Consider the following 27,093-nt stretch of genomic DNA (forward strand, 5'->3'; position numbering starts at 1 on the left):
ACAGCTCAAAGACTACCTCTTGTAGGTCACATGGTGCGCACACACACACTTTACCACTAGCAGTCACCTGACACTCCCTACACAGTCGGTGCCAAAATGTCTGCGCACTTATCATATGGAAGAGTAAATTTAAACATTTTGAGGGAAGCAGCGCGGAAGGAGCTCCGTGAGTTTTTGGACAAATGTGGAGGAAGCAAGGTAAAACGTCTGGATTAAAGAGTTTAGAAATTACAAACTCATTTACCTTGTTTTAATCTGAATTTTCTGTTCAACACTAGCTAGCATGCAAAGCTATCATCCACATAAACAATGATGGGGTTGTTGTGGTACATAGTAATCCACATAGTTAGTAACGTTAGCTAGCTAGCTAGCTAAATAAATAACAGTTAGATGCAGTGGATTCAAGTGTCAACTTTGGACCTCAAATAGTATTTATGTGTCAAAAATTGTTGTTAACTGTCCATAGGCTATTGTGTGGGATGAATACCTGACTGGACCCTTTGGATTGATAGCACAATATTCATTGTTGAAGGTAAGACTGACTTAAAATGTGTACTTCTGTGTGTACTGTAGACCTACAGCAACAATTTTATAACCGAGTCTGACAGAATAGCAACAATGAATGCTTGTGTTTGCATAGGCTTTAGAAGACTCACATTACAGCAAGAGCAAAATGCCAAACTGGTTGTTGACAGATCTGTGTCTTCTTTATATCCTCCAGGAACATGAGGTGGAGAAGATGTTCACCCTCAAAGGGGGGCGTCTCCCTGCTGCTGACGTGAAAAATATCATCTTCTTTGTCCGTCCCAGGCTTGAGCTGATGGATATTATAGCTGAAAATGTAATCAGGTCAGCATCTCACTGGCACTAAATACTTGTATTGATTTTGGAGTAATGCTGCAGCCAGTATTGCATATGGGTGGATGTGAATGTGGTTTGCTTACCCTCATATAGCGTATCTCTTGTGTTCAATGTGTGTTTCTGCAGTGAAGATAAGATGCATTCCCCACGTGATTTCCACATGTTGTTTGTGCCACGGCGGAGCATGCTCTGTGAGCAGAGGCTGAAAGAGCAGGGGGTCCTGGGCTCGTTTATCAACATAGACGAGTACATCCTAGACCTCATCCCCTATGATGGAGACCTGCTCTCCATGGAGTCTGAGGGGGCCTTCAGGGTAGGTTAGAACAGGGACATGCACATAGACACTACACACGTCCCAGTGTATGCATATGCCCAGTAAGGCTCAGGTACAAAGCTTTATTTTGTATTGTAAGGTGTAATTACCTATTCATGTGCCCCGCCTGGCTCCTCTAGGAGTGCTATCTGGAAAGTGACCAGACAAGTCTGTACCACACTGCCAAGGGCCTTATGACTCTCCAGGCTCTGTATGGGACCATCCCCCAGATATTTGGGAAAGGAGAGTGTGCACGGGTGAGTATTGGAAAAAGCTTCATTTGGAGTTTAAATGTCCACAGTTAACTCTTGGATAAATGCATTGTGTTGGAAATTAAACTGTCGTGTCTTTTTCCTGTGAAGCATGTAGCTAACATGATGCTTAGGATGAAAAGGGAGTTTGCTGGCACCCAGACTCAGATCCTACCTGTGTTTGACTCACTGCTGTTGCTGGACCGCAATGTAGACCTGCTCACCCCTTTGGCCACACAGCTCACCTACGAGGGCCTCATTGACGAAGTCTATGGAATCACCAACGGTGAGGATGAGCCTCTGTTAATGCATGAAAAAACAATAATAAGCTAAATACAGACATTCAATGACATATAGATTCAAAGACAGACATCTTGAGAGGTTTCTGTCGATTTGTGTATGTGGTTTTGTGACCTTTGTCTGCATGTTTGTCTATTCTGTGTACATGCGTTTGCAAACAGGTTATGTGAAGTTGCCTCCTGAGAAGTTTTCTGCTCAAAAGAAGCAGGGTGAGGCGGGTAAAGACCTGCCCACGGAGCCCAAGAAGATGCAGCTCAACTCAGCAGAGGAGCTGTATGCTGAGATACGGGACAAAAACTTCAATGGCGTAGGGGCTGCACTGAGCAAGAAGGCCAAGATCATCTCCGCTGCATTTGAGGTTGGCCTCATCCCAACACACACTCACAGACACACACAGACAGGGCAGACCAACTGTTGAAAACACTCAGATGAGTCCAAATGTCAGACCACATAAGCTAGAGTTGTCATCAACTTAACAATTTGAGCCAAGCCCGGTGAGCTGAAGCTCGAACCCAGGCCCCGTCCAACATCACAGACATTTTATGAACCTGAAAAAAAGCCATCGGTTTTTGAAAATATATTGATTTAAACTGATGTTGAGAACAATGCGGCGGAGGCGAGTGGCACCGGCGTGAAGAGACGAGGAAACAGTCCTTGTCTTAGAAAGGCGAGGGGTTTCTTTCTTGGAACATATGGGAATTGGCTCCAATTTCATTAATATGATTAAAATACTATATGCCAATCCCTCAGCCATAGTTATAACAGGCAATATCTAATCTGCTCCATTCAGAATCACTAGAAGCAGCAGACAAGGCGATCCAATTCCACCACTGCTATTCTTATTATCCATGGAACCTCTGGCCCAGGCAATTCGTCAATCTCTAAAATCTACTGATCACTTGATCTCATTATACACAGAAGATATTTTACTATATCTAGACAATGTATCTCAATCGTGTCGAAATGCATTGAAGGTCATAGATAAATTCAGCTCCATCTCAAGTTATAAAATAAATCTAACCAAATCTGCCCTACTGCCTCTCAAGACCCCGATGGAGGACTCCATCTCTACTTATAGAATCCAATCGTTTCCCATTTTAAATATTTGGGAATATCTCCTTCTTTAAATGAAACCATTGGCAGAAACTTTAACAGAGCACTCAAATCAATTAAATCCGACCTCAGTAGATAGAATAATATCCCAGTTGCTTTAACCAGTAGAATATCTATTGTCAAAATGAATATATTGCCATGGCTGAATTTCTGTAGTTCAATGCTTCCCATGGCGCTCCCTCTTTTGGCTATTGGGATAAAATTCATAGTGCGGTTTCAAAATGTATATGGCAAGGTAAACGATCCCGGATAAAATTAACACATTTACAAAGAGGGAAAGACGTAGGAAGACTCCATACCAAACTTTAAATTGTATTTCCATCCACTAGCTTTTTTCCACGTCCTAAATTGGTTTAGACATGATTCTTCTGCCCCCGGGCTAAATATATAGAGGAATATGGTGTCTCCTATTGCCCTGGAAGAGGTGTTCTTCTCTGATATATCCCTTAAACAATGTAAACTACGCTTTGGTCCTATTATTGCTCACACAATTTCTATTTGGCGCAAAATTGATAAAACAATGTACAGTTGAAGTCAGAAGTTTACATACACTTAGGTTGCAGTCATTAACTTATTTTTCAACCACTCCACAAATTTCTTGTAAACAAACTATAGTTTTGGCAAGTCGGTTAGGACATCTACTTTGTGCATGACACAAGTCATTTTTCCAACAATTGTTTACAGACAGATTATTTCACTTATTATCCACTGTATCACAATTCCAGTGGGTCAGAAGTTTACATACACTAAGTTGACTGTGCCTTTTAAACAGCTTGGAAAATTCCAGAAAATTATGTCATGGCTTTAGAAGTTTCTGATAGGCTAACTAACATAATTTGAGTCAATTGGAGGTGTACCTGTTGATGTATTTAAAGGCCTACCTTCAAACTCAGTGCCTCTTTGCTTGACATCATGGGAAAATCAAAAGAAATCAGCTAAGACCTCAGAAAGAAAATTGTAGACCTCTACAAGTCTGGTTAATCCTTGGGAGCAATTTCCAAACCCCTGAAGGTTCCACGTTCATCTGTACAAACAATAGTACGCAAGTACAAACACCATGGGACCACGCAGCCATCATACAGCTCAGGAAGGAGACGCATTCTGTCTCCTAGAGATGAACATACTTTGGTGCGAAAAGTGTAAATCAATCCCAGAATAAAGGCAAAGGCCCTTGTGAAGATGCTGGAGGACCCGACTCAATTCTGTGAAATTCTGGTCCAGCCCAAGCCCATTCAGTACTGTTGAGCTCAGGTTCAGGCTGAAAATGACAACTCTTTTCTAAAGCTCATTTAAGTCGCTTTGGATAAGAGCGTCTGCTAAACTACTCTAATGTAAATGTAATTACATTAGCTACCGATTTCTCTAATCATATCAATTTGTGTTCTTATTAATCACCTTCGATGTGCCAGGTAGACTTTTCAGAAGGTGGATTTCCAAAAAGTAAAGCCAGCTGACAGTTAGTATTATCGACTAAGAACGTAAACAACATTTTTATGATACAAGAATGTTAGATAAGAGCAACAAGAAAAGCAGTTTTCTACTGTGTTTAGGTAATCTCCCTACAGGCCTACATTTTTGTCAGCAAGAGACTTTTGGCATCAGAATTGTCACTGGATGCTTTGCATGTGATTATTAGGCTGACGTCCCACACCGGTGGACGTTGATGTATTCTTACATTTCTGTCCTGCCCAAACCTGTTCCTAATCCAAGTTTATGTTCTCTAGTTTGATGATTGTATCAGCTGTTCTCCAGCCAACAAGCCCTTTCTTACTACTGTTATGCCTACGTAGCAGCAGTCTATACGATATGTTTCATCTGAAATCATTCCAACATCTTTGCTTTGAGCTTAATGTTTGTTTATTGTGTAGTTGAGAAGTAGATTTTTTTGTTGTAATTTCCTACGTGATTGTCATCTCAAACGGTTCCCACATTTCACATCATCCGTATGTTACGCTACACAGTCCTTGTTAAAGTCTATCATACATTTTCCTTATTTCAAACCTCCAGCATCCAGTATCTGACTCATGGTAATGTGTGATTTAAACTGTCTACGACTGACCTGTCAACTTTTTCCCCCAGTGTTTTAATGTTATTTAATTGAATTTGTCTTGCAGGAGCGGCATAGTGCCAAAACAGTGGGCGAGATAAAGCAGTTTGTGTCCCAGCTGCCCCACATGCAGGCAGCACGGAGCTCGCTGGCCAATCACACCTCCATAGCTGAGCTCATCAAGGACATCACCAGTGAGAAAAACAACCTTTACTCCTTCTTCTTTCATGTCCAACTAACACCCCTCCACTCTATCTGTCTTTCTTCCTGATACAAGATATACCTACAGTATAATCCAATGTGGTAGAGTATATCAGTATGTCATGTATGTGTGCCATACAGTTTAGAGTAAGACAGCTGTTGATACTCTGTAACAGAGGTAAATGGATATTCTCTCTCTCTCTGATACAGCGTCTGAGGCCTTCTTTGATAACCTGACAGTGGAGCAGGAGTTTATGACTGGAGTCGATACAGACAAGGTAGGTACACAATGTTTTCAGTGCTTGGTGGACATGTGGTTAGCTCTAATATTGTAAGCTCTGGGGGGGGCCGCAAACAAAATATAAAAAAATGTAGGAACTCAGTCAGTCTCAACTTACTGTTGAGAGTTAGAATAGTAGAATACACAAGGTGGAATGTTGAAATGTAGTAGAGCATCACTAGTTCTTCTCTTCTAATGTCTCAATGTGACTATCAGTGTGGGTTACTGACTCCAGGGTCAGTTTGGACATATTATTGACATGAAGATTAATTTAATGAGATGCCTTTCACACCATGCAATGTTATTAGAACTGAGTTTGGGTATTAGACAGTTGACTTGCTCTTACATGTCTGCCATGTCTTTGTTCTAGAAAGGTGATAATGGAGACTGACAATAAACAAGCCTGTTGTAGCAGGAGGAGGGCGGAGTTTGTTTGAGAGGCTATTTACACCTTGTAGTATTCGTGGCCGAATGATTACTGACCAGGCATGCAGGGCATGTGCCCAGTGGCCCTGATTTTGTTAGTCACTCTCACTCAGATATCATATGAACATGGCATAAGTCAGTTAAGGTATGTTCAATTATGCCATGTTTTAAAAACTGCAACATTTTCTCTCCACCCCATGGCAAACTTTGTAGAATTACAGGAAATTTGCTTTAAAACTGCAACATTTTCTCTCTGCCCCATGGCAAACTTTGTAGAATTACAGGAAATTTGCTTTAAAATTGCAACATTTTCTTTCTGCCCCATGGCAAAATGTGTAAAATTTCACAAAATTTGCTTTAAAACCACAGGCGTAGAGGAGGCTAACTTAAATGTTTTACCAGCGAGGTGGGGGGCCCCAAAACAAATTCTTGCCTCGGGCCCCCAAAAAGCTAGGGTCGGCCCTGAAAGCTGCCTTCACTAAATAAACATATTTTTTGGCTGTGTGTGTGTGTGCACTCATTTCAAGTCTTGCTTGTCAACATCCCCTATTTCCCATTCCCCAGGTTAACACATACATAGAGGACTGCATCGCCCAGAAGGATCCCCTAATCAAAATCCTGCGGCTGGTCTGTATGCAGTCGGTCTGCAACAATGGCCTCAAGCAGAAGTTGTTGGACTACTACAAGAGGGAGATTCTGCAGGTGCATTTTTTTCTGATTACATTACAATAAGTCAGTGGTTTTAAACGAGTGATGGTTATTTTGAAGATGTGATGAATGCTACTGTGGCAACATGATTGACGTGCTGTTTTTCTCCAGACTTATGGATATGAACACATGCTTACCCTTAACAACCTGGAGAAGACAGGTCTTCTGAAGCCCCAGACAAGCACCAGGAATAACTACCCCACCATCAGGAAGACACTCAAACTCTGGATGGAGGATGCCAATGAACAGGTGAATGAATCCCATGAGAGAGACATAATGCAGTCTGGGAGAGGGGATGGGAATTAACACTAACACCTGTGTAACAACACTGTAATTATTCTAGTGACACGTTAGTAATATAGTCATTGCTTAGTAATTGCACAATAATGGAGTTGTTTTTGTCATTAAGAAAGTTGAGAGAGAAAAATGTCTTTGTAAAACAACGTTCCCAAAGCTCACATGCGTAGTTTTTCTCTGACTGTGAGAGTGGGATTTGTATTTGTATGTAGTATTGTCTGTACTGATACCCAGCTTGTGTGTGTGTGTCATCTTCATCCAGAACCCCAACGACATCTCCTATGTCTACAGTGGCTATGCTCCTCTTAGCATCCGTCTGACCCAGGTGTTGGCCAGGCCTGGCTGGCGCAGCATCGAGGAGGTTCTGAAGATGCTCCCTGGTCCACACTTTGAGGAGAGACAACAGCTGCCTGCTGGTCTCCATAAGAAACGTAAGGACTGCAGGAGACCAAGGCAGCCAGTTGCTCTCTTGCTCAACAAGCTGAGCTATTGAAAGGCAGGGTGAATGATCACCGGTGTGGTGATCTGCTGGCTGACGACAAGAGCTGGCTTTTTCCCTGTCGTGTCAGATGTCTTAGAGCAGCAGTTGATTTATTGTACACAGTGAACCAAACTGGACCTTAACATTAAGTGTGTGTCTGTCTGGGTAATTGTTTGTGTACATGTATTCGTTTATGAAAGAGGAGGGAAAAGGCACTGGGTGCTTAAATTTGTCCTGTTTCATACATGTACAAGTGTGTATTATACGTATGTGTGAAATGGACTCTGAGACACCCTCTGAGAATGGTGCACCCTGTGATCTCCACCCTGTTTGACTGTGCTTTCCCCACCAACAGGCCAGCAGGGGGAGAACAGGACCACACTGGTGTTCTTTCTGGGAGGGGTGACTTATGCGGAAATCGCTGCCCTACGCTTCCTGTCTCAGATGGAGGATGGTGGCACAGAATACATCATTGCCACCACCAAGCTCATCAATGGTACCAGCTGGATCAAATCTCTAATGGACCGCCCTGAGGCTCAGGCCTCCTGAGCCTGCTGTCTGCCCCCTCAGGGGGAACAGATGCACTGCTGGACCCAACAAACAGTCGGAAAAAAAGACCTTGCCGCTTGTTTTTAATGTCCATATTCCAGCGCCCTGCCGGTGTGTCTGATTGAGCTCAGCAGAAGTCAGTGTGAGCAGAAGTCAGCTCCTCAATTGTCTATGTCTTTCTTCTTCAACTCTCACAGCTTTCTAAATATAGTTCTCCATTGTCACCTGTTGTGGTCACTGTATGGATCCAAGAAGATGTTGTCTTACTTGGGGCATGATCATATGAAAGGTTCTAAGATCATTGAAAAAATAATACTGTATTTACACAGAGGCTGAAATGTAGTTGTTTGTATTATTATTATTATTGTTTATTGGTGATTTCAACCTATATTTAATGTGTTGTACAGTATAGGGCTTTTCTCTCCTTTCCAGGATTTGTGTAAAAAGTCCTGTAAATAAAATGTGTAATTGACAGCTTATTACTGCTTTTATAACCAGAGTTAGCCTCAGGTCTCTAAAACACTGACCATTTAAACATTTATCCTTCCACTTTACAATGTGACCAAATGTCTGATGTACAGTTGGACAGTCTGACTTTGGCTGCACCTCCGTTACACTATCCTTGCTCCACCTTCAACATATAGGATCTAAAATCCTTGATAACGATTAATTAGGCTACATGCATTGTTACTTTACGAGTTGTTTATGCTGTAGAAGAAAATAAAGATGGTACAGATGATGCAGGCAGGGAGGAAAGGAGTGGAGCGGAAAGGTTGTGAGCCCAGTCAGCCTTCAGCAGTCCAGCTCTCTCAAGGAACAATTAGCCCAATAACAGGCCTCCCGATCGGCCGATAATCGCCTTCTGCTGTCTGGATATCTTACCCCATAAAGGCCCATGATTTGACAGCGCAGGACGCTGATTGAATTAGGAGGCCATTTGCTCCATGTTCCGGTAGAGGATAAGTGCGGGGGAGTTGGGTTTGATCTCCTGGCTAGATCGATGGTTTGTCCGTGCCCTGCTCTATGCTCAGCGGGGTATTGTAGTCAGTGGTGGACGGGTATTGACAGGCTGACAGCAGTCTGAGATTTTTGTGAACTCACAGTCCAGATCGAAAATAATATATTTTATCTTCAACGTATAGCGAAGAGTCAGGAACTGAGTGTGAAATATCACATGAAGATATACAGTATGTTGTATTGCATTTTCTTTTCGGTTTGTCAAATGTATGATAACACACAATTGAACACATCGAAACCCGTGCACTGAGAGCATCTGCAACAGATGCAATTTCCAAGAAGTTAAAAATAGGCTTCCAATTGGGTAAGTAGCCTAACCATTTTTAGGCAGTTTATAAATACTGACAACGTTGTAACGATATGTTCAATGAGTTCATTGGTTGTATCCATGTTCAGTTATAAACTTTCATATACTTGAAAAAAGCATAAATTGTATAGTTTAGTAAACAATTTTATAATAATACGTTATCAAAGCAACAACAAAAATGACTTTAGCTGAGAAAGAAGTGGGGCTTTGCTGTTTTTGGTGCACCATCCGTTAAATAGTTCCTTCTGAATAAATGTGTTTAGGCTATTGCTATATTTGGTTTTAGGGCTCTATTCGATCCATATTGCGGTTGTTCAGCGTTACAGCGTGATTGAAATGTAAAGTCAATGTTCGAGGCTGCATTCAAGGTAAACGCTGCATCTGTCGGAAATTACCTGAAAATGTATATTTCGCAATGTAACGCTTCAGTGATTCAGATTGAATAGAGCCCTTAGACTATTACATTATTTTGACTTTTGTACGTCTACAACCTTTCATAGGCCTATATGATCGAGGTTGTATCGTCTACAAGTGCAGGGAATTTGTGCACTGTAAAATGTGCATGTGGACGATAGACAGGATATCTATAAAGGAATGACATTCCCTGAGAGAATTTAAAAATTAATACATTTGAAGATCATTTCAATCGATAAAGTTGCTTAATTACTTTCTGAGTGGGTGAACCATCCACTCCAGTGTTTACAAACAGCAGCTCTTCTCCTTATTGGTTCTCTAAAATATTTTGTATCGTTACAAATAATTATTGGGGGTTTTGACAAGCTTTAAGCCATTACTGTATTCTTCAAATATCAATGGGTATATTTCAGTAGTTGAAATTACCAATAAGATATACAGACTACTTCTTGTAGCTTGTATGTGTCTGAAGTAAATGTATGATCATTTGCGATGAGTGAGATCAAAAGCATTTGGAGCAATTTACAAATATATTATGCATAAGGTAATGGTTTGACTATTGCAGTATTTAGCCATGCATATGATTGCTGATATAGGTTCTACTGTATACCCAATGGGGGACCAAATTAAAATCCTTGAAATCTTTTCAGGGCCTGGGATTGCAGAGCAGACAGATCCTGCAAACTACATCACTCATTGGGTGATTGAATACCTGTACGAGATGGAGCCAATGTTTATCTGCTTCCTTCGGACCTTTAAAGAACTTCTGAAAGTTGTTCTCTTCAGTTACACAGTGCTGTTAGGCGCTTTGCTCTTAGCAGGCTGGACAACATACTTCATGGTTGCAAAATAAAAAGGGGGACTTGATGAGTTGCTCTATTATAGTATGACTGTTATAAAAGCACTTGTGTAGGCCTATTGTTGTTCAAAATAGCCAGACTATAGGCCTACAGCCTAATAATAATAATTACGGATATAACCGGCTTAAGCAGGTTTCCAGATAATAGCAGAAGTAGGCTATGTTGTTTGATATTGTATAGAACATTTGTTTATCTGTTATTATGGTGATGGTTTTTTTCGCAAAGGGAAGAAAGTTCCCATCATAATGCTTTGGTCATGTGTTCATGGTGTAAACTTGTTTCTTAGCCATGTTTCCAAGAGGATGGATTTCCCTGTGTGCAAACTCAAATTATGATGTACTCATTAAACATTTCAAATAAAATGCACAGCGTAGCTTCTCAAAGTTTGCGCTGATCGTGGCGCTGTCCATGGTGCTGAAAGTTTAGTGTGCCGCAAACGCAGAACAAGGAATTGCAGCAGGCGAGGTCTTCATCTGCAGCTAAATTACAATCGGCCGGTGTACTAGATTATGATACGTAGGCCTACAGCAGGTCTTGCACCAGGCCCCGGTTAATTTGAGTGTGTAGTGTATTAGTGCGGAGTGGAAATTCAATAGCTTTTTAAACGTCGACGCGGCTCGTTTTCCCGTCTTTATGTGGCACCATCTTCAAGTAAGACGCGTTCACTGAGGTGTAAAGAACGGGTCCGCGTTTCACTAGTCACTAGAAGTGTTAGCTCCTCCTCCACAAATCAGTGGCTTGCGAGGGCTCGCTCTAATAGTACGCGTTAGCGTCTTTTTCATAGATAGTTGCGAAAAACAACAGCAGTTATGCTTACCCTCTCTGAGTTTATGGTAATTTTAGCTATGTTGTCCGCCACAGCGTCAGGTTATTTTGTAAGCATAGACGCTCATGCAGAAGAATGTTTATTTGAACGAGTCAACTCTGGTACCAAGATGGGCCTCATGTTTGAGGTGGCCGAAGGAGGTTTCCTTGACATCGATGTGGAGGTGAGCCCATTGAGTTGTGGAACGTGCCCAACATCTTTCTAAATCTGTTTGCGCGAAATCAGTCCCTGCAGCAGCTCAATTAGCTAGGTTTGGAATATGTGGGCCTTGCTAAATATGAGCAATTGAGTTAGCTAACGTTAGCCTAGCTAGCTAGCAAGCCATTAAACTCGTCCTACTAGTTTACTAGTTAGCAATATGAGTTAGTAAGTGTGGCTAAAAATAATGCTAACAGTTGGTCTTGTCTTGGCATATAATGTACTTGTAGCGAAGTCTACACCTTGCGGTACATAATAATGACAATTTTATTGTTAGCTAAGTTGGGTGGGTAAATAGATAGCTTGGTAACATAGCTAGCTATGTCGGAGATATTAGAAAACTATCTCTGGATGTTAGTGGCTAACTTTTTTGCGAGTTGGCCAACCAACGTTAACCTGCCTAGCTAGCAGCATCACCTTGCAAACGTCACTGAAATTGTGCCATATAAAATAAGTCCTGTTTACATAGTTATTATAATTTAAATAACATAAGCCAAGGCATGATTTCATGTTATGGCTATTTATAATTCATATATTTGTGTTGGTGGATTTGGGCTGCATTCCGTCTAAGAGCCAATTTATGCTTGATCCGAAAATGTGGTCGGAGGCTCCAGTATGGAGTTTGTGACGCAATTGCGAAGCCTCCAGCGGCATGCAGAGGCCCAATTTGAGCCATGTATGGCATGCGCCTCACAAATTTTGTAACGATGCGGAGGGCTCCATATCCCAGCTCCGCATTGACATGATTGGTTGAGGGTTGATGGGGGTGCTGGAGGTCCTGTTTAAACACAAACTCACTTCCTTGACAACTTCCTTCACAACAGTTCTGCCCTGCTCCACGAAGCGCAAGAAGTATGAATGCCCTGACTTCTGCAGAGGCCATATCGCCATAAATGCTGCATGGCCAATGCAGATGTTGGATTGGCCATGTAGCGCCTTTCATTCTGGTGTCCAGTCAAAACATAACTAAATTACCTGTATTCCTAACGGTAATGGGATAGTTCACCCAAATTATATATTGGTTTCCTTGCCCTGCTATCATCCCACTTATACATTTTTTTTGTTTAACATTTATTTAACTAGGCAAGTCAGTTAAGAACAAATTCATATTTTATTTATTTACAATGACGGCTAAACCCGGACGATGCTGGACCAATTGTGCGCCGCCCAATGGGTCTCCCAATCACGGCCGGATGTGATGCAGCCTGGATTAGAACCTGGTTCTGCAGTGTCCTAGACCGCTGCGCCACTCGGAAGCCCCATTCAAGTATATTGTGCCGGTATTAGCATTTTGGGTGTATGATGTTCATGTTCAAATTATCTACAAGTGACTTTGTTGAGCTTCAGAATCAATTTTAGATACTTTCGGATGTTTGGACATGATGCACGAAAAATGCTAATATCGGTACCATGACTTAAATGGGATTTGTGCCACAAATGCTAAAATGTGGAAACAGTGCATCATGCAAGGGAAATAAAACCAAAGCATGGATTGCTGTCATACCTTGGCCATAGACTGCTTACAAGGTAAGGAAACCAATTGGTCATCTTGTAATTCGGCTGAACTATCCCTTTAACACAGTAGCGTGCCGTGGGCCTGGCGCCTGGGCCTTCAGTGAGGTCCTACACAGTCCCACCCGAATTAATCCACCTGTTATTACCATCATTTAGATGCCATGGCTCTAGACACTATACATTTAGACAGAAACGCAGTATAACCAGGCGTTGCGTCACCTTGAAATTGACATTTTTTTCAGAGAATTGCAGGGGAAGAGTACAATACAGTACAGTTCAACTAATAGGCAAGAACATAGTCGAGTGCAACAGAGTTATATTAATATTCTTCTTCTATCCATTTCTGGTCCACAAACTTTGAGCTTTAAGTCCCCCAAAAAATAAATACAGTGTGTTCACTAAACAGCGCATTGTCGCACCCAAAGCAGTTTCACCGTGATGATAAAGACACATAACTATTCACTGAAAATAAAAGAAAACAAATAATTTGCAACATAGGCTATTTGCCATTTTATTTTGTTAATATATAGGCTATTTAATATTAACAAAATAAAATGCGAAACATACATACACATTTAATAAAAAATAACATGCATTGTATGCCTACTCACCAAAGACTGATTATTAGACAGTTGCGTGCGCTTAGGGGATCGTGAGAAAAATGCTGCAAGGCCATTGAGGTTGGCAAAGAAGACCTTGCATTCTTTAAGCTTTGAGGCTCCTTGAGTCAGTACTAAATTTAGTCGATGTGCATAGCAGTGAATGAATAAGGCCATCGGTGCCCTCTCCTTAACTTTAGCCTGCACCCCATTGAGTCCAGATGCCATGACTGCTGCGCCATCAAAACACTGTGCCACAACTTTATCCAGACTACATTCATTTTCCTCCAAGAAACGCTTGCCGCTTGTCACATCTTCAAACCGGATAAATCGCTCCTTGACTCCCGTGTCCGTCACATAACGCAGGACGAGTGAGAGCTGTAGCTCCACTCTGGTGTCCCCAAACGTTTTCAAAAGCACCATTGCTTCTAAGTGCCCAGCCGTACTTTGGTGTCTCGTTGCTGCCTTGGTTAGACAACTCAAGTTTGCAAAGCCAGTGTGGCTCCAAACACCAAATCGATCACTTGCAAATAATAGGCATTCCCAGCAGTACAGTTTGCAGTGCTTCTCGGAGCCTGTGAGCCATTGACAGCGCTCATAGTTGAAACTTTGAAAGTGGCGAACGAACGAACCCCTTTCCCGCCTGTGACAGGCTTTGTGGCGTCGGGCGACCTCTCCTTACAATGTCTAACTTTTCTTGAAAAGTTCGTCTTGAGAATGGCGTTATAATTATATCCTCGACCTGTCTCTTATACACATCTAGATGTGTATAAGAGACAGGCATAGACCTGCCCATAGGACCTGCCTCTCAATATTGGTAATCCAATCAAAAGACGTGGACGCCCTACGCCTGCTAGCTGGCTCCTGTGTAACACTGGAGCCAGCCAGCAGGCGTACAATAGCCAACTCTAAAGCTGATTGGTTGACACAAAATTTTAATTTCCATTCACTTTAAGCTACAAGCGCCCGCACTGTTGATTCTGAAGGCCTGAGGGCAGATTTTAGACCCCTGGCAACACATGATGGCTGAATATGATTGGATAAAAGATCTAACGTAAAGACCAGCCCTCCAAATCTCAACCTGGGGCTGGAAGCAGTGCAACCAAGAGGAAAGCTATGAAATGAAGAGTATAACTCTTACTCTGGGGAATAATTTAATACATATTTGTGGGAAAATATATTTAAAAAAAAAATTATATTCTGATGATGTTTAGGCCAGCAGAGAAGGCCTTGCAGGCCCTGACGGCCCACCACTGCTTTAACAGGAGATTATCAATTACTAAGCAGGTACTTTTCATTTGCAGATCACAGGTCCAGATGGGAAGCAGATTTATAAAGGAGACAGAGAATCCAGTGGAAAGTACTCTGTGGCTGCCCATATGGATGGCACATACAAGTTCTGCTTTAGCAATAAGATGTCCACCATGACGCCCAAGATTGTCATGTTTACCATTGACATCGGAGAGGCTCCCAAAGGAGACGGCATGGAGACGGAAGGTAGGCTGGGGTTAAGGTTGACGAGGCAGCAATGGCTACACTGACTGATGTTAGGAATATCATCTCACCGTCAGATGTTTTTACGTTCTGGGGAACACTGTGTGCTACTTTCATTTTCTCCTGCTGTTTTCCTTTATATGCCTTCTGTTCTATCATATTCCTCCTTTTCTCATTCTGCCTGCCCCTTCCCTCCATCAGGTGGTGGAGACACCTGGGACGGTAGGTTAACACTATTGCATGAGGTCAGAGATGGTCGTTCTTCAATGCTCTTGGAGAGAATGACCTCATTCTCTGTAGTGTTGCTTACCCCAGATACTGAATTACTTTATAAACACAGGGAATTTAAATAGTGCAGTTTTATTAATTGCCTGGGTTGTGCTGTTTTGTCTTTTGCTTTATGGACACTCACCTGTTGCCTAGCAATGACTTGAGACTGGTGAATGGACTTTGGAAATGTATGCCCCCCTCATCCCCTGCCTTATGAGCAGTAAGTGAACAAATTGGGTCAACAATTATTATTATTTTCCCTGTCTTTCAAAATGATTGGTTGGTCAGTTTCAATAAGAAATCTGGTATCCAATCCATGTACACGTGTGTCCAGTCAATGCAGCAGTTTGCACAGCACCACCAGCTCATACTGTGCCTTCAGTTTTATCCAAGTCTTGTTACTGCAGTTATTTTATATAGAAAACCCACTTAAATTATTTAAATGTACCTAACAAAGTATTTAAGGTTAATGTAAAGATTAGTTAAAAGGACAATTTTGCACAATAGGTATGCACAAGATATTGGCAGAGACATGGATGTCACAGTTTACTGACAGTTACTGATGGTGTTTATTGTGTGATGTACAAATATTTCCTGCACAAGTTTATTGCTTGAAAGTCCTTACATCCCTTTAACCAGCATCTACAATAAACCTTGGATTTGAGATTTACTTGATTTACTTATGTGCCTGTGCCTCTTGGTTTCTTTAACTGTGCAATATTTGGTGTACTGTTATTGTTCACAGCCCACCAGAACAAGCTGGAGGAGATGATTAATGAGCTAGCAGTTGCCATGACGGCCGTAAAACACGAACAGGAATACATGGAGGTCCGAGAGAGAATACACAGAGCAAGTAAGACCACTTCTGTGCTACTTCTTTCTTCAACAACATAGCAATGTAAAATGTGCTATTTCTATAGAAAATTAATAACGTATGAACAAAACCAAACAGAATTTATGTAAAGAACACCCAATTTTGACAGCTTAGTGAATGCATTGTTCAGTGGCAGTAGTTGTTTGAAGTATTGTCCTGTTTCTCTCCCTCCCCCCTCCCCTCTAGTTAATGACAACACAAACAGCCGAGTGGTGCTTTGGTCCTTCTTTGAAGCTCTTGTGTTGGTAGCCATGACCCTGGGACAGATCTACTACCTGAAGAGATTTTTCGAGGTGCGGAGAGTTGTGTAAAACGAGGCTTTTTTTCCAACTCCAAAGTGAGTCATCATTCACTTGAACCATACTAGAAAGTTGGAAATCAAACAACCTCTGAAAAGCCTTTTCCTTATCCAATCTCATGTCTGTTTTCCTCTTCTCGTACTTCAGGCCATGGTACAATGTATGTTTTTCCAATCGAGGAGAACTGTCTTTGCATTGACTCCTCAGACTTTGATGACAATAGCACTGAAGAGCGTATTATACATTTTTGATCAAGAAGAGTATTTATGCATTCAAACCACTGCCCTAAAACTCAATGTCAGGAGGAGGTTTTGTAGTAAGTTGTGGACACATTAAATACAACACTGGGCTTGGAATGATAATTGTTAGACAACTGTTCAGCTTGCTCTAGATGTTTTTTAGGGAGTATATTTTGTTGTACAAATAAGTTCTTTTAACACCTACCGTGCCAATCAGTCACAGTATGCACAATGCATATTTAATGGAAAAAGTAATGGAATATAATCGTACTGTATGTATTTAAGACTGTTACATTTTGGGGTAAGATGCAGAATAAGAAAAGCCTTGGTGTGAGATCTGAGCTATTGTTGCCAGTTTGAAGTAGTTGCTTGAGCATTTATTGTTCTAGTATTGTACTTTATCAAATGAGGACAATTTTGTACAGGTTTTATTCTAGTTTGTATTGGTAGTTATGTTCAATGTTTGTTATTCTGGGTTAGCAGAGGGTGACATTGGTCACAACGGGGTGAATAACAGATAGAGCTCAGACTGAGTCAAATTAAAATGTGGATGAACTTATGACCCAAATCCAGTTCATAATAAAGTGTTTCCTTGTCCTCTTGAGATTCATTGCTTTTAATTTGTAATTAACTAGTACAGTAGTTTTATATACCCTCCCATGGGTTGGAGGAACCTTTTCAAACTCCAGTAAAGCAAGTAGGGGGAAAATGTTCACACAATGTAAAACACTTGCTTGTGAGTTTCTCATTAAATCCAAGACTAATAATAAAATCTTTGTATTATGTCTAGACTCACTATGGGTTTAATGTTATTAGTGATAAGCATATTGAAAGGTGACTTGTTCATATCTGAATTAAATGAATCCATTTGATGGTGTTTATTGTATTCTAGTGGTGGTTTACAAGTACAGCTTAATAAGTTCGTCACTGACTGCGGAAGGAGTGAGAACCCCCAGGTCTGTGAAGAGAAGTGTAATAAGCGATGGCGGTGTGTAGTCAATCATGGGGTGTTCTTGTGCTAAATCTTCCACTGCCTTCAGAGTGTCTGCTTTATACTGAGAGAGAGAGCAAAGTGAGACCACAAGTTAGCACATAACTACAGCCCAATGACCTTTAATTGTTTTTAGGGGTGGATCAGCTTTAATATTGTGGGTTCTATCAATGTAATTGTCTGCATCATTTCCAATCCCCCATAGATTTGAAATGTTTAATTTATTTTACTCTGATCCTACCTCCCCTAATTAGAGTAAAATAATGGACAACAATACTTAGCTTCTACACTGAACAAAAATAAATGCAATATGTAAAGTGTTGGTCCCATGTTTCATGAGCTGAAATAAAAGATCCCAGAAATGTTCCATATGCACGAAGTGCTTATTTCTCAAATGTTGTGCAAGAAAATCCATCCACCTGACAGATGTGGCATGTCAAAAAGCTGATTAAACAGCATGATCATTACACAGGTGCAACTTATGCTGGGGACAAAAGGACAAATGTGCAGTTGTCACAACACAATGCCACTAGTCTCAAGTTGAGGGAGCTTGAAAATGGCATGCGGACTGCAGGAATGTCCACCAGAGCTGATGCCAGAGAATTGAATGTTAATTTCTCTACTATAAGCCGCCTCTGTCGTTTTACAGAATTTGGCAGTACTTCCAACCAGCCACACAACCCGCAGACCATGTGTAACCACGCCAGCCCAGGACCTCCACATCCGGCTTCTTCACCTGCTGGATGGTCTGAGACCAGCCACCCGGACAGCTGATGAAACTGAGGAGTATTTCTGTCTGTAATAAAGCCCTTTTGTGGGGAAAAACTCATTCTGACTGGCTGAGCCTGGCTCCCCAGTGGGTGGCTCCCCAGTCCCACCCATGGCTGCACCCTTGCCCATTCATGTGAAATCCATAGGTTAGGGCCTACTTTTTTTCAATTGATTGATTTCCTTCTAACTCAAAATCATTAATTGTTGCATTTATATTTTTGTTCCGTATACATACTACACTTTACGGAAACTGTATATTTTACATTTAGTCATATTTTTCAATTTGTATTTGTTTTGTGCTACCCTCACTCCTCCCATCTATCGCTGAAAACCATCCAGTTTTGATTTTCTAATTGCCATATACTTTAACTGTGCTGTAATGTTTGACAAAAGTTCTGAACCTTTCTATTCTCAGATTGTAAATTAAAGATGAATGTTAATGACCATATTTTAGTGCAATTACCTTAAATCGGTCTGGGACATCTTGCTGGTTTAGAGGGTAGAGTCTGACAAATTTGAAGCTTTCTGCCACAACGTAGAAAGGCTTGTTGTGAGCCTTGGAACACACAGCCAGTTGATAGGTGCCAATCTGTCAAGTGGGTTGCAGAACAACCCATGATGTTGTAAATGGTATCATCCAAAGACAAACATAAGATTGTCTGATTGGTGTGTTATCCAATTCAGAATATACACAGTACCTTGTTGATAATGCCACCACTTTCCACCACTCCCTCTGCACCCACAATCACCAGATCCACCTTTTCCATTATATACCTTTAATAAAAAACACTATTTTCAGAACTGTAATAAGAGACATGGATTTCACTGACTGCTTCCTTCATATTGACTACCTGTATAAATCAAAAGCGGGTATTATTAAAACAGTAATTTTAAGGTCCTTCAAAAAAATTGTATGATTGAGCTGAGATCTCAATCTGATTTATTTATATAATTTCAAGACTCAACTGAAATGATTTTGATATTTACCCCACTGCAGCATCAAGAACCACTGTGACCGGAATGTTTAGGTTGCGTAATTTGTCTGCCATTTTTTGTCTGGAAAGAGACAAAAGTATACTTGTGAATATTCTTTCAAGTTCCTCTCTAGGGTTTGCTTAGTTTGGTATTATACATATGCACGCGTTTGTGTTGAGCACACACCCTGCAGAGTCTGGTTGTGACTCAGTGACGTAGACAATGAAGCGTTTCTTGTCGGCTGCTGCACTCGCCAGTACCCTAAGAACCACCCGGGAGGAGGAGTGTGTCAATATTTTCTGTGAATGGCAATAGAGAACACTGTGTTTGTCAGAGGCAGAATCACCATGTGTTCCAGTGAAGCAGGTTTGAGACTTCATTCAAAAAACAAAATTCTATAGAAATACTTACAGCTCCATCCTTGATAAAGATGTGGCACAGTTTTGCTACTTTACTCCTGGAAAGGGATATTTTCTTTAGAAAGAGCTCTCCTCTCTCTACCATAACTTTCTTGCATTGAGAGAGATCCTGTTCGGGGGACAAATAAAACACTTCTGAGAATGACATCTCAAATCATGATGGTACGTTGTACAACTCAAGGTACTCTCACCATTGAATACATGCAAAATCATGGTAAAGTGAGCTCGGAGTGTATAAGAGTAGCCTAGGTGTTGCAGCAAGAGGGATAGGTGATAGCCCTCTACTCACAGGGTGCTCCAGTGATGTGAGGCTGATGAAGCGGAGGAACAGTTCGCCACCAGACGAGACAGCTACAGAGGAGTCCGCCTCCTCCAGACACCCAATGGTCTGGGTCAGATTCTCTCTCAGGCCCAGGATGGTCTCACCTGCTCAGGGACATAAAGCACACAGCCAATCAATACCACAACTTGTCTATTTGCTAATAATTGACAAATCGAGTGCCAACCCTTCAGCAGTGATGAGGAAAATATCTTGAATTCAGTAACCATCAGACAAAAGATTTGCCTCTTGATTCACTACACAACAGTATAACAAGTGAAGGAGGGTAGAAAAGTAATGTCTTGTCTGAAAGTAAATCTGACTTTGGTCTCTTTTGAGGAATTCCAGGAGAGTGTGGATTGCTGCTACAGCAGAGGGTACCTCAGGGTCCTGTCTCATTTGTGTCCTGAAGTACTCCACCAGCTCTGAAAGGAGATGGCCATGGGCAAGTCAGTCATATGGAAACATGAACCATATAGAAGTGCAAATCTACTTGAACAGTGCAAATCTAATCTACTTGAACAGTGTGTTGTGCATACATGGAAACAACCCCCATGAAATCAACTGCAGGCAAGACCATGTATATATTGCTATGTGGGACCATATGAGATGCATGTCTACTCATCAAGTTCATCAATGACACCTAAACTCACCATCTTTGTCCATTCTGTCAAACAAGTCCACACCTCAACAAAAGCAGAAAGCGGCCAGATGATACCTGAATATTTGTAGAATAAACTTTCTAGCCAGCTAACCTAGTATGTGTCAGATGGATTTTTGCTGACAACTACGCTACCTAGTCTTTCGTTCTCCAGCTATCTAACGTTAGCGAGCTACTAGTCGTGTACTTGCTCGCGCTCATTAAACAGCCACGTTTTTCCTCCTCTGACGCGTATTATGCTCTTTCAAGTGTAGCTTCTTACGTTGTGGACTGAGAAAAGACAATCCTTGATTTGCGTCAAATAAAATACGTTTAATTGCAAATTCTGTCACACTTATACTGGGTTTAAGGTAAATGTTTGCTAATTTTTGGGGCTGGATTCCGCGTTCAAAACAACTGGGAACTCGGAATTCTCCGACTTCAGTACGTTCACGACAACTGGGCATTCGGAAAAAAACACTATATAGCTGATTCAAATTATCAAAGCTTGATGATTAGTTTATTATTTAAATCAGCTGTGTAGTGCTAGGGCAAAGACCAAAACGGGCACTCGAGGACCGAGTTTGAGAAACCCTGCCCTAACCATGTTAAATGTAAGCTTCAATGGGATAGAGACGTCCCAGGGACCTCGAATAGCACGGACCTTTTTCTCGGTCCGAGCTAATTTTTCCCCGAGTTCCAAGTTGTCTTGAACGCTCGGAAGTCAGAGATTTCCGAGTTCCCAGGTGTTTTAAACGCGGCATAAATATCAGATGTCGCAATTTGATGATGTACAACTAATTTCTTATTGGTTGTTTTAGGGAGAAATGGGCGGGTCTTTAGTTTGGGCACGCTGGAGGAGTTAGCAATGTTAACTTATGGTGATGGCGTCGGGTAAGTGAATTCACCATAATAGAGATTTAACCATAATAAATCATAATTTCAAACAATAATGAATATGTTAAAACATTGGAAGTGTAATATATATATATATATATATAGTGAAAACATTGGCTTACAAGCTTGCTGGCATTGAATGAGTTTTATGAAGGAATGAAATAGCTGGCTAGCTAGCTAACATTGGCTAGTTTGTGCTAATCACTAGCTAGCTAGCTAACAATTAGTAACGTTGGCGTAGTACTAATCACTGATATAAAATGAATGCATGAGAAAAGGCATAAGTTAGTTATTGTCATAACAACAATAGCCACCGGTCAAGCTAACTTCTGTGTTTGTCTGCAGAGGATGAAGTCAGTCTTCTGGTCATTGTTGTGGATGTCAATCCCATATGGTGGGGTCAGCAAGCTAATCGAGAACCTCAGGTATTTAACTATTATTAATTGTGCAATTGTCTACAGAGTTAGCCTCTACTTCAAAGAATACATTAGACTGATATATGCATGATTTGTCTTTCTCCTTTCTTAGTTCACCCTGTCCAAGTGTCTGGATGCAGTCATGGTGATGGGTAACTCCCACCTGGTCATGACTAGGACCAACAAGCTGGCCATAATTGCCAGCCATTGTCAGGAAAGGTAATCAAACTTGTCACTTGTTAGTAGATACACAGAATACTTATAAATGCTGGTTTCTGTCCGGTGATTTTATGTTCCAATCTAATTACAAATCTCTCTCTTCCTTCCTTGTCATATGCTGCAGTCATTTTCTGTATCCTTGTAAGCTCTGGAAATCTGGAGATGGTCATGGGGATGACAATGCATCAACAAGTGGGGATGGCAAGTATGAGCTATTGTCAGTTGCCAATGACTTCATTGCAGAAGAGATCAAGAATCTCATGTCAAGAAGTAAGTGCAGAATAATTTCCCTGTGCATTGCCAAAAAATAACACAGTTAGCAGTGTTTGTCAACTCCCTTTGTGTACTCTTATAAGATCCTCACTTTTGTTATGTTTTTCAGCTGAAGTGAAGGGAAATCAGACAGACACACTATTGGCGGGATCACTTGCTAAAGCTCTCTGCTGTATCCTTTCCATTAAAATGCTTAATCATTACAATGCATTTACATTCGAACAGCAGCATAATCACCATCTTAGAGAAGATATTAATCAATTTCCCAGAAATTATTTTGGGCAAGGCTGCACATCAGAGTCTCTGGAACCCTTTCCCGACAACTTAAGGTCAGAAGTTTCTGCACATATGCGGTATTCTCTGCTTTACTCGTTCAGCTGCCCAGAGTATAGGCTGCTCTGGCGAGGGGTGCTCATTTAATAAAGTTAGGTCAAAGCTGAATCAATGTCTGCAAGATCACATACTGACAGTAGTCAACATAACAGAACCAAATATAATAGCAAAGTATAACATTACTGTAAGAAAATAAATATTAATAATTTATGAGATTTTAGGATGATTGTGCGACTGGTCCCATTTTTCTCTCGTGTGGTCAAAACTCAACAGCGTGCGCCACTAGGCAAAATATGTGCTTTGATTGAAACACAGGTATGCTACTTTAACACCATCTGTTCTAAATTTAGTCACCGTACATAATTCAAGGCAACCCTGTAGGCTACTTTAGAACAACACTGTTGATAACTAAAGAACATCTAAATATATATCCCCATGAAACTGATTGACGTTTCACACTTATAAAATGTATTTAATATGACTATTCGCACTATCATAAGGGGGAAAATATCATAAATGTGGTTTTTTTTGTCTTACAGTAACGTTATACTATGCTAATATATTCAGTTCTGTTGTGCAGAATACTGTCATTATGTGATCTTGCAGACATTGATTCAGCTTTAATCCAACTTTATTAAATGAGCACCATTTGCCAGAGTAGCCTGTTCTCTGGGAAGCCGAATGAGTAGAGCAGAAACTGCGTGAAGTAGAGAATCACGCACATGCGCAGAAGCTTCAGACCTTTAGTTGTCGGGAAGAGGGTTCTAGAGAACTTTGATGCGCAGCCACTGAATTATTTTTAAATGGCTGGTTTTTGTTGGTGTTTTGTCGATTTGTAAATTATAAATAAAATCCCCCTCATCAAATTTGAGCTGGATGCTTGTATGTTTCTTTTACTTTCAATATTCAGATATCCATAGAGTCGCAAAGGAGCTGGAAGGTATTCAGAGCATTTCAATTACTAGGTTAATAAAGTGTTAATAAATTCCATCAGATTTAATCTTACAATTTTGTAATGGTCATTATACCAGTCATGGTTTTCAGTCATGTTTCCCTGCTTTTTTTCAGCCGGACAAGAAATTAAGTCAAGGATATTGGTAAGACCTCACTGGAGTCAGTTTCACAATGGTCTCTTACTCTTTTGGTGAGTGTGGTTTGAATATTTGTTTTGTGTTTTTGCGGAATAGGTCGTTAAAGCAGCAGAAGACTGTGCCTTGCAATACATGAACTTCATGAATGTGATCTTCGCTGCCCAGAAGCAGGTAAAATTACTTCTCAGCTTTCGCTTTCTTTAGCATATGTTTAATGAAGAAACTGTGCCTCTATTTTGTCTTGTCTTGTTACAGAGCATCCTAATAGACGCCTGTGTGTTGGACTCGGACTCGGGTCTCCTCCAACAGGCAAGTTTTGATTGCTTTATCATATATATGTGCACAAACATTTTCAGAAGGTTCACCATTGTCTACTGTATTTGTCTTAACAGGCCTGTGACATAACTGGAGGATTGTACTTGAAGATACCACAGAAGATTGCCTTGGCACAATATCTTCTGGTGAGGATAAAAATGATATCAGAGATAAAAATGTATTAGCTTTTATGTCTTATCTTTTATGTCTTATGCTTTGTGTGATATTGGTTACATTCTCTTTTACCTGTAGTGGGTATTCCTGCCAGACTCTGACCAACGCTCCCAACTGGTGCTGCCACCTCCTGTACATGTGGATTACAGAGCAGCATGCTTTTGCCACAGAAACCTCATTGAGATTGGTTATGTCTGCTCAGTGTGTTTGTCAAGTGAGTTATGTTTTGTTTTCTCATTGTATAAAAGTTGTGAACATTTGCAGTTGTATAATAATTTAATTTCTAATGAACAAACCCTATTCTCTTGAAGTATTCTGCAACTTCAGTCCCATCTGCACAACGTGCGAGTGAGTACTACAGACCTTTACTCTTGTTGTAATAGACATTAGGGGAAGTAGGAACAGGTGGTAATTATTTTTGTTTCTGTGCAAATGTGTTTAGTCATCTTCAAATGCCTTTTCCTTGTAGGACTGCCTTCAAAATTCCATTGCCCCAGGTGGTGAAGTCAAAGAAGAAGAAACTCAAGCCATCAACGTGACATGCAAATTAACACTGTACATGGACCTTTGTAATTGGAAAGTTTTATTTAAAGATTACCACGGTTTTCTTTTGCTAAGGTATTACTGTATAATCACCCTCCTTGGTAAACCGCAGGTTATGTCAAGCGGAAATATTGGTTTAGGCCGGGGATGGTCACTAATACACAGAGGGCTTGTGTAGGTGCAGGTTTTTGTTTCAGGCAAGCAGTAACACACCTGATTGAACTAATCAAAATAACAAAGGAAAAAAAGCCTCCACCTCTACAACAGAGTTGGCCACCAATGGTTTAGGAAGCGCTAATGCTTGATTCATGACATGTCGGAACTAGGAAACTCAGACATGTTTGACTTGGATACGATAATACCCAAGTTTCCCACTCAGACAGTATCAGAATAAACCAATGGGAAGCTCTACACAAATAACCTAGGTACATTTTTACTCTGCGGTTCCGAGTTTCCGTCATGAATCCAGCATATGGCTCTGGGTTTATGATCACAAAAGATAATGGCTACAATTGTTTTTGTTTTTTTAAATGTCACATCTCACCATTTGTACATGCATGTTTTTGATACTTTTAAATACAGAATTTGTTAATAAATCTGGCCTAATATTCCTTAATATGAATTCCAATACAATTTTGCATCCACTCATACCAACATTCTGAATTGTTTATTTTTTACAATACCCTCTTACCATTTGTTAAGTGAACACTAACTAATTCCATAAAGATTGAATAAAATGTTTTTCCTAGTGTCATCGGTCGTCACTAGTTACCGCGGTGGTCATCAGGCAGGCAGCTGATTATTACCCCTTAATACCATGGTACTATCATGGTTTTTTGGTCACTATCCTAGGCAGGAAAATACCATTGCATTTCCTGACATGGTCATTTTCCACCCCCTTGTACTGCCATGGCAGGAAAATATCATGGTATTTGCACCAGTACCTTGGTGTGTATATATACAAAAGTATGTGGACACCGCTTCAAATTAGTAGATTCGGCTATTTCAGCCACACCTGTAAATGACAGGTGTATAAAATCGAACACACAGCCATGCAATCTCCAAAGCCAAACATTGGCAGTAGAATGGCCTTACTGAAGAGCTCAGTGACTTTAAACGTGGCACCATTATAGGATGCCACCTTTCCAACAAATCAGATTTCTGCTCTGCTAGAGCTGCCCCGGTCAACTGTAAGTGATGTTATTGTGGAAACATCCATGGGCAACAACGGCTCAGCCACGAAGTGGTAGGCCACACAAGCTCACAGAGCGGGAACACCGAGTGCTGAAGCGAGTAAAAATCGTCAACACGTTCTACTGAGTTCCAAACTGCCTCTGGAAGCAACATCAGCACAAGAACTGTTAGTCCGGAGCTTCATGAAATGGGCTTCAATGGCCGAATAGCCTCACACAAGCCTAAGATCACCATGCGCAAAGCATCGGCTGGAGTGGTATAAAGCTCACCGCCATTGGACGCTGGAGCAGTGGAAACGTTATCTGGAGTGATGATTCACGCTTCACCATCTGGCAGTCCGACGGACAAATCTGGGTTTGGCAGATGCCAGGAGAACGCTACCTGCCCAAATGCTTAGGGCCAACTGTAAAGTTTAGTGGAGGAGGAATAATGGTCTGGGGCTGTTTTTCATGGTTCGGGCTAGACCCATTAGTTCCAGTGAAGGGAAATCTTAAAGCTACAGCCTACAATGATATTCTAGATGATTATTTGCTTCCAACTTTGTGGCAACAGTTTGGGGATTGCCCTTTCCTGTTTCAGCATAACAATGCCCCCATGTACAAAGCGAGGTCCATACAGAAATTGTTTGTCGAGATCGGTGTGGAAGAACTTGACTGGCCTGCACAGAGTCCTAGTTTCAACCCCAATCGAACACCTTCGGGATGAATTGGAACGCCAACTGCGTGCCAGGCCTAGTGCCAGGCCTAATCGCCCAACATCAGTTCCTGACCTCACTAATGCTCTT

The 27,093-nt window shown here is 41.1% G+C and overlaps 4 protein-coding genes across 8 annotated transcripts; 3 read left to right on the top strand and 1 right to left on the bottom strand.

Annotated features, from left to right (window-relative positions):
- Positions 1-60: 60 nt before the first annotated feature.
- Positions 61-8,306, top strand: LOC111974751 (vacuolar protein sorting-associated protein 33A). Its single transcript, XM_024002725.1, has 13 exons — positions 61-198; positions 467-532; positions 722-849; positions 988-1,174; positions 1,315-1,431; positions 1,537-1,711; positions 1,887-2,083; positions 4,953-5,079; positions 5,297-5,364; positions 6,357-6,494; positions 6,612-6,749; positions 7,060-7,228; positions 7,634-8,306. The coding sequence occupies exons 1-13, from the start codon at positions 97-99 to the stop codon at positions 7,825-7,827; spliced, it is 1,806 nt and encodes a 601-aa protein (XP_023858493.1). The 5' UTR covers positions 61-96; the 3' UTR covers positions 7,828-8,306.
- A 2,537-nt stretch (positions 8,307-10,843) lies between these two features.
- Positions 10,844-18,971, top strand: LOC111974200 (transmembrane emp24 domain-containing protein 2). Of its 5 annotated transcripts, none has more exons than XM_024147521.2 (6): positions 10,844-11,414; positions 14,868-15,060; positions 15,259-15,279; positions 16,073-16,180; positions 16,388-16,538; positions 18,380-18,971. In XM_024147521.2, exons 1-5 carry the CDS (start codon positions 11,235-11,237, stop codon positions 16,510-16,512), a joined length of 627 nt encoding a protein of 208 aa, XP_024003289.1. In that variant the 5' UTR covers positions 10,844-11,234; the 3' UTR covers positions 16,513-16,538; positions 18,380-18,971. The 5 variants fall into 5 exon arrangements, with proteins under 5 accessions (XP_024003289.1, XP_023857617.1, XP_024003288.1 ...); XM_024001849.3 differs by lacking the exon at positions 18,380-18,971 and adding an exon at positions 16,648-17,343; XM_024147520.2 differs by lacking the exon at positions 18,380-18,971 and having other exon boundaries at positions 16,388-17,343.
- LOC111974199 (translation initiation factor eIF2B subunit alpha-like) lies at positions 17,603-21,364 on the bottom strand. The gene is made up of 9 exons (XM_024001846.2): positions 20,868-21,364; positions 20,538-20,639; positions 20,185-20,321; positions 19,888-20,004; positions 19,663-19,775; positions 19,489-19,557; positions 19,200-19,275; positions 18,965-19,090; positions 17,603-17,794 (listed from the first exon to the last, which is right to left on the bottom strand). The coding sequence occupies exons 1-9, from the start codon at positions 20,878-20,880 to the stop codon at positions 17,639-17,641; spliced, it is 909 nt and encodes a 302-aa protein (XP_023857614.1). The 5' UTR covers positions 20,881-21,364; the 3' UTR covers positions 17,603-17,638.
- Positions 21,365-21,658: 294 nt separating this feature from the next.
- Positions 21,659-25,869, top strand: gtf2h3 (general transcription factor IIH, polypeptide 3). Its single transcript, XM_024003021.2, has 13 exons — positions 21,659-21,748; positions 22,097-22,176; positions 22,280-22,386; positions 22,511-22,656; positions 22,769-22,831; positions 23,903-23,932; positions 24,061-24,089; positions 24,180-24,254; positions 24,339-24,392; positions 24,476-24,544; positions 24,651-24,786; positions 24,884-24,920; positions 25,042-25,869. The coding sequence occupies exons 1-13, from the start codon at positions 21,733-21,735 to the stop codon at positions 25,109-25,111; spliced, it is 912 nt and encodes a 303-aa protein (XP_023858789.1). The 5' UTR covers positions 21,659-21,732; the 3' UTR covers positions 25,112-25,869.
- Positions 25,870-27,093: the final 1,224 nt, after the last annotated feature.

The sequence above is a fragment of the Salvelinus sp. IW2-2015 genome, linkage group LG15 (genome assembly GCF_002910315.2).
Source record: "Salvelinus sp. IW2-2015 linkage group LG15, ASM291031v2, whole genome shotgun sequence".
NCBI lineage: Eukaryota > Metazoa > Chordata > Actinopteri > Salmoniformes > Salmonidae > Salvelinus > Salvelinus sp. IW2-2015.

Bases quoted from the DNA above. Each gene is read 5' to 3' on its own strand.
- LOC111974751 (XM_024002725.1), top strand. From the start codon at position 97: ATGTCTGCGCACTTATCATATGGAAGAGTAAATTTAAACATTTTGAGG. The intron at 533-721 runs GTAAGACTGACT...TATATCCTCCAG, and splicing joins CACAATATTCATTGTTGAAG to GAACATGAGGTGGAGAAGAT. The intron at 6,495-6,611 runs GTGCATTTTTTT...GTTTTTCTCCAG, and splicing joins ACAAGAGGGAGATTCTGCAG to ACTTATGGATATGAACACAT.
- LOC111974200 (XM_024147521.2), top strand. From the start codon at position 11,235: ATGCTTACCCTCTCTGAGTTTATGGTAATTTTAGCTATGTTGTCCGCC. The intron at 11,415-14,867 runs GTGAGCCCATTG...TTTCATTTGCAG, and splicing joins TCCTTGACATCGATGTGGAG to ATCACAGGTCCAGATGGGAA. The intron at 15,061-15,258 runs GTAGGCTGGGGT...TCCCTCCATCAG, and splicing joins AGACGGCATGGAGACGGAAG to GTGGTGGAGACACCTGGGAC.
- LOC111974199 (XM_024001846.2), bottom strand. The intron at 20,322-20,537 runs GTCAGATTTACT...GTCCCTGAGCAG, and splicing joins ATTCCTCAAAAGAGACCAAA to GTGAGACCATCCTGGGCCTG. The intron at 20,005-20,184 runs GTGAGTAGAGGG...TCCCCCGAACAG, and splicing joins TCACATCACTGGAGCACCCT to GATCTCTCTCAATGCAAGAA.
- gtf2h3 (XM_024003021.2), top strand. The intron at 24,545-24,650 runs GTGAGGATAAAA...TTTTACCTGTAG, and splicing joins CCTTGGCACAATATCTTCTG to TGGGTATTCCTGCCAGACTC. The intron at 24,921-25,041 runs GTGAGTACTACA...TTTTCCTTGTAG, and splicing joins CCCATCTGCACAACGTGCGA to GACTGCCTTCAAAATTCCAT.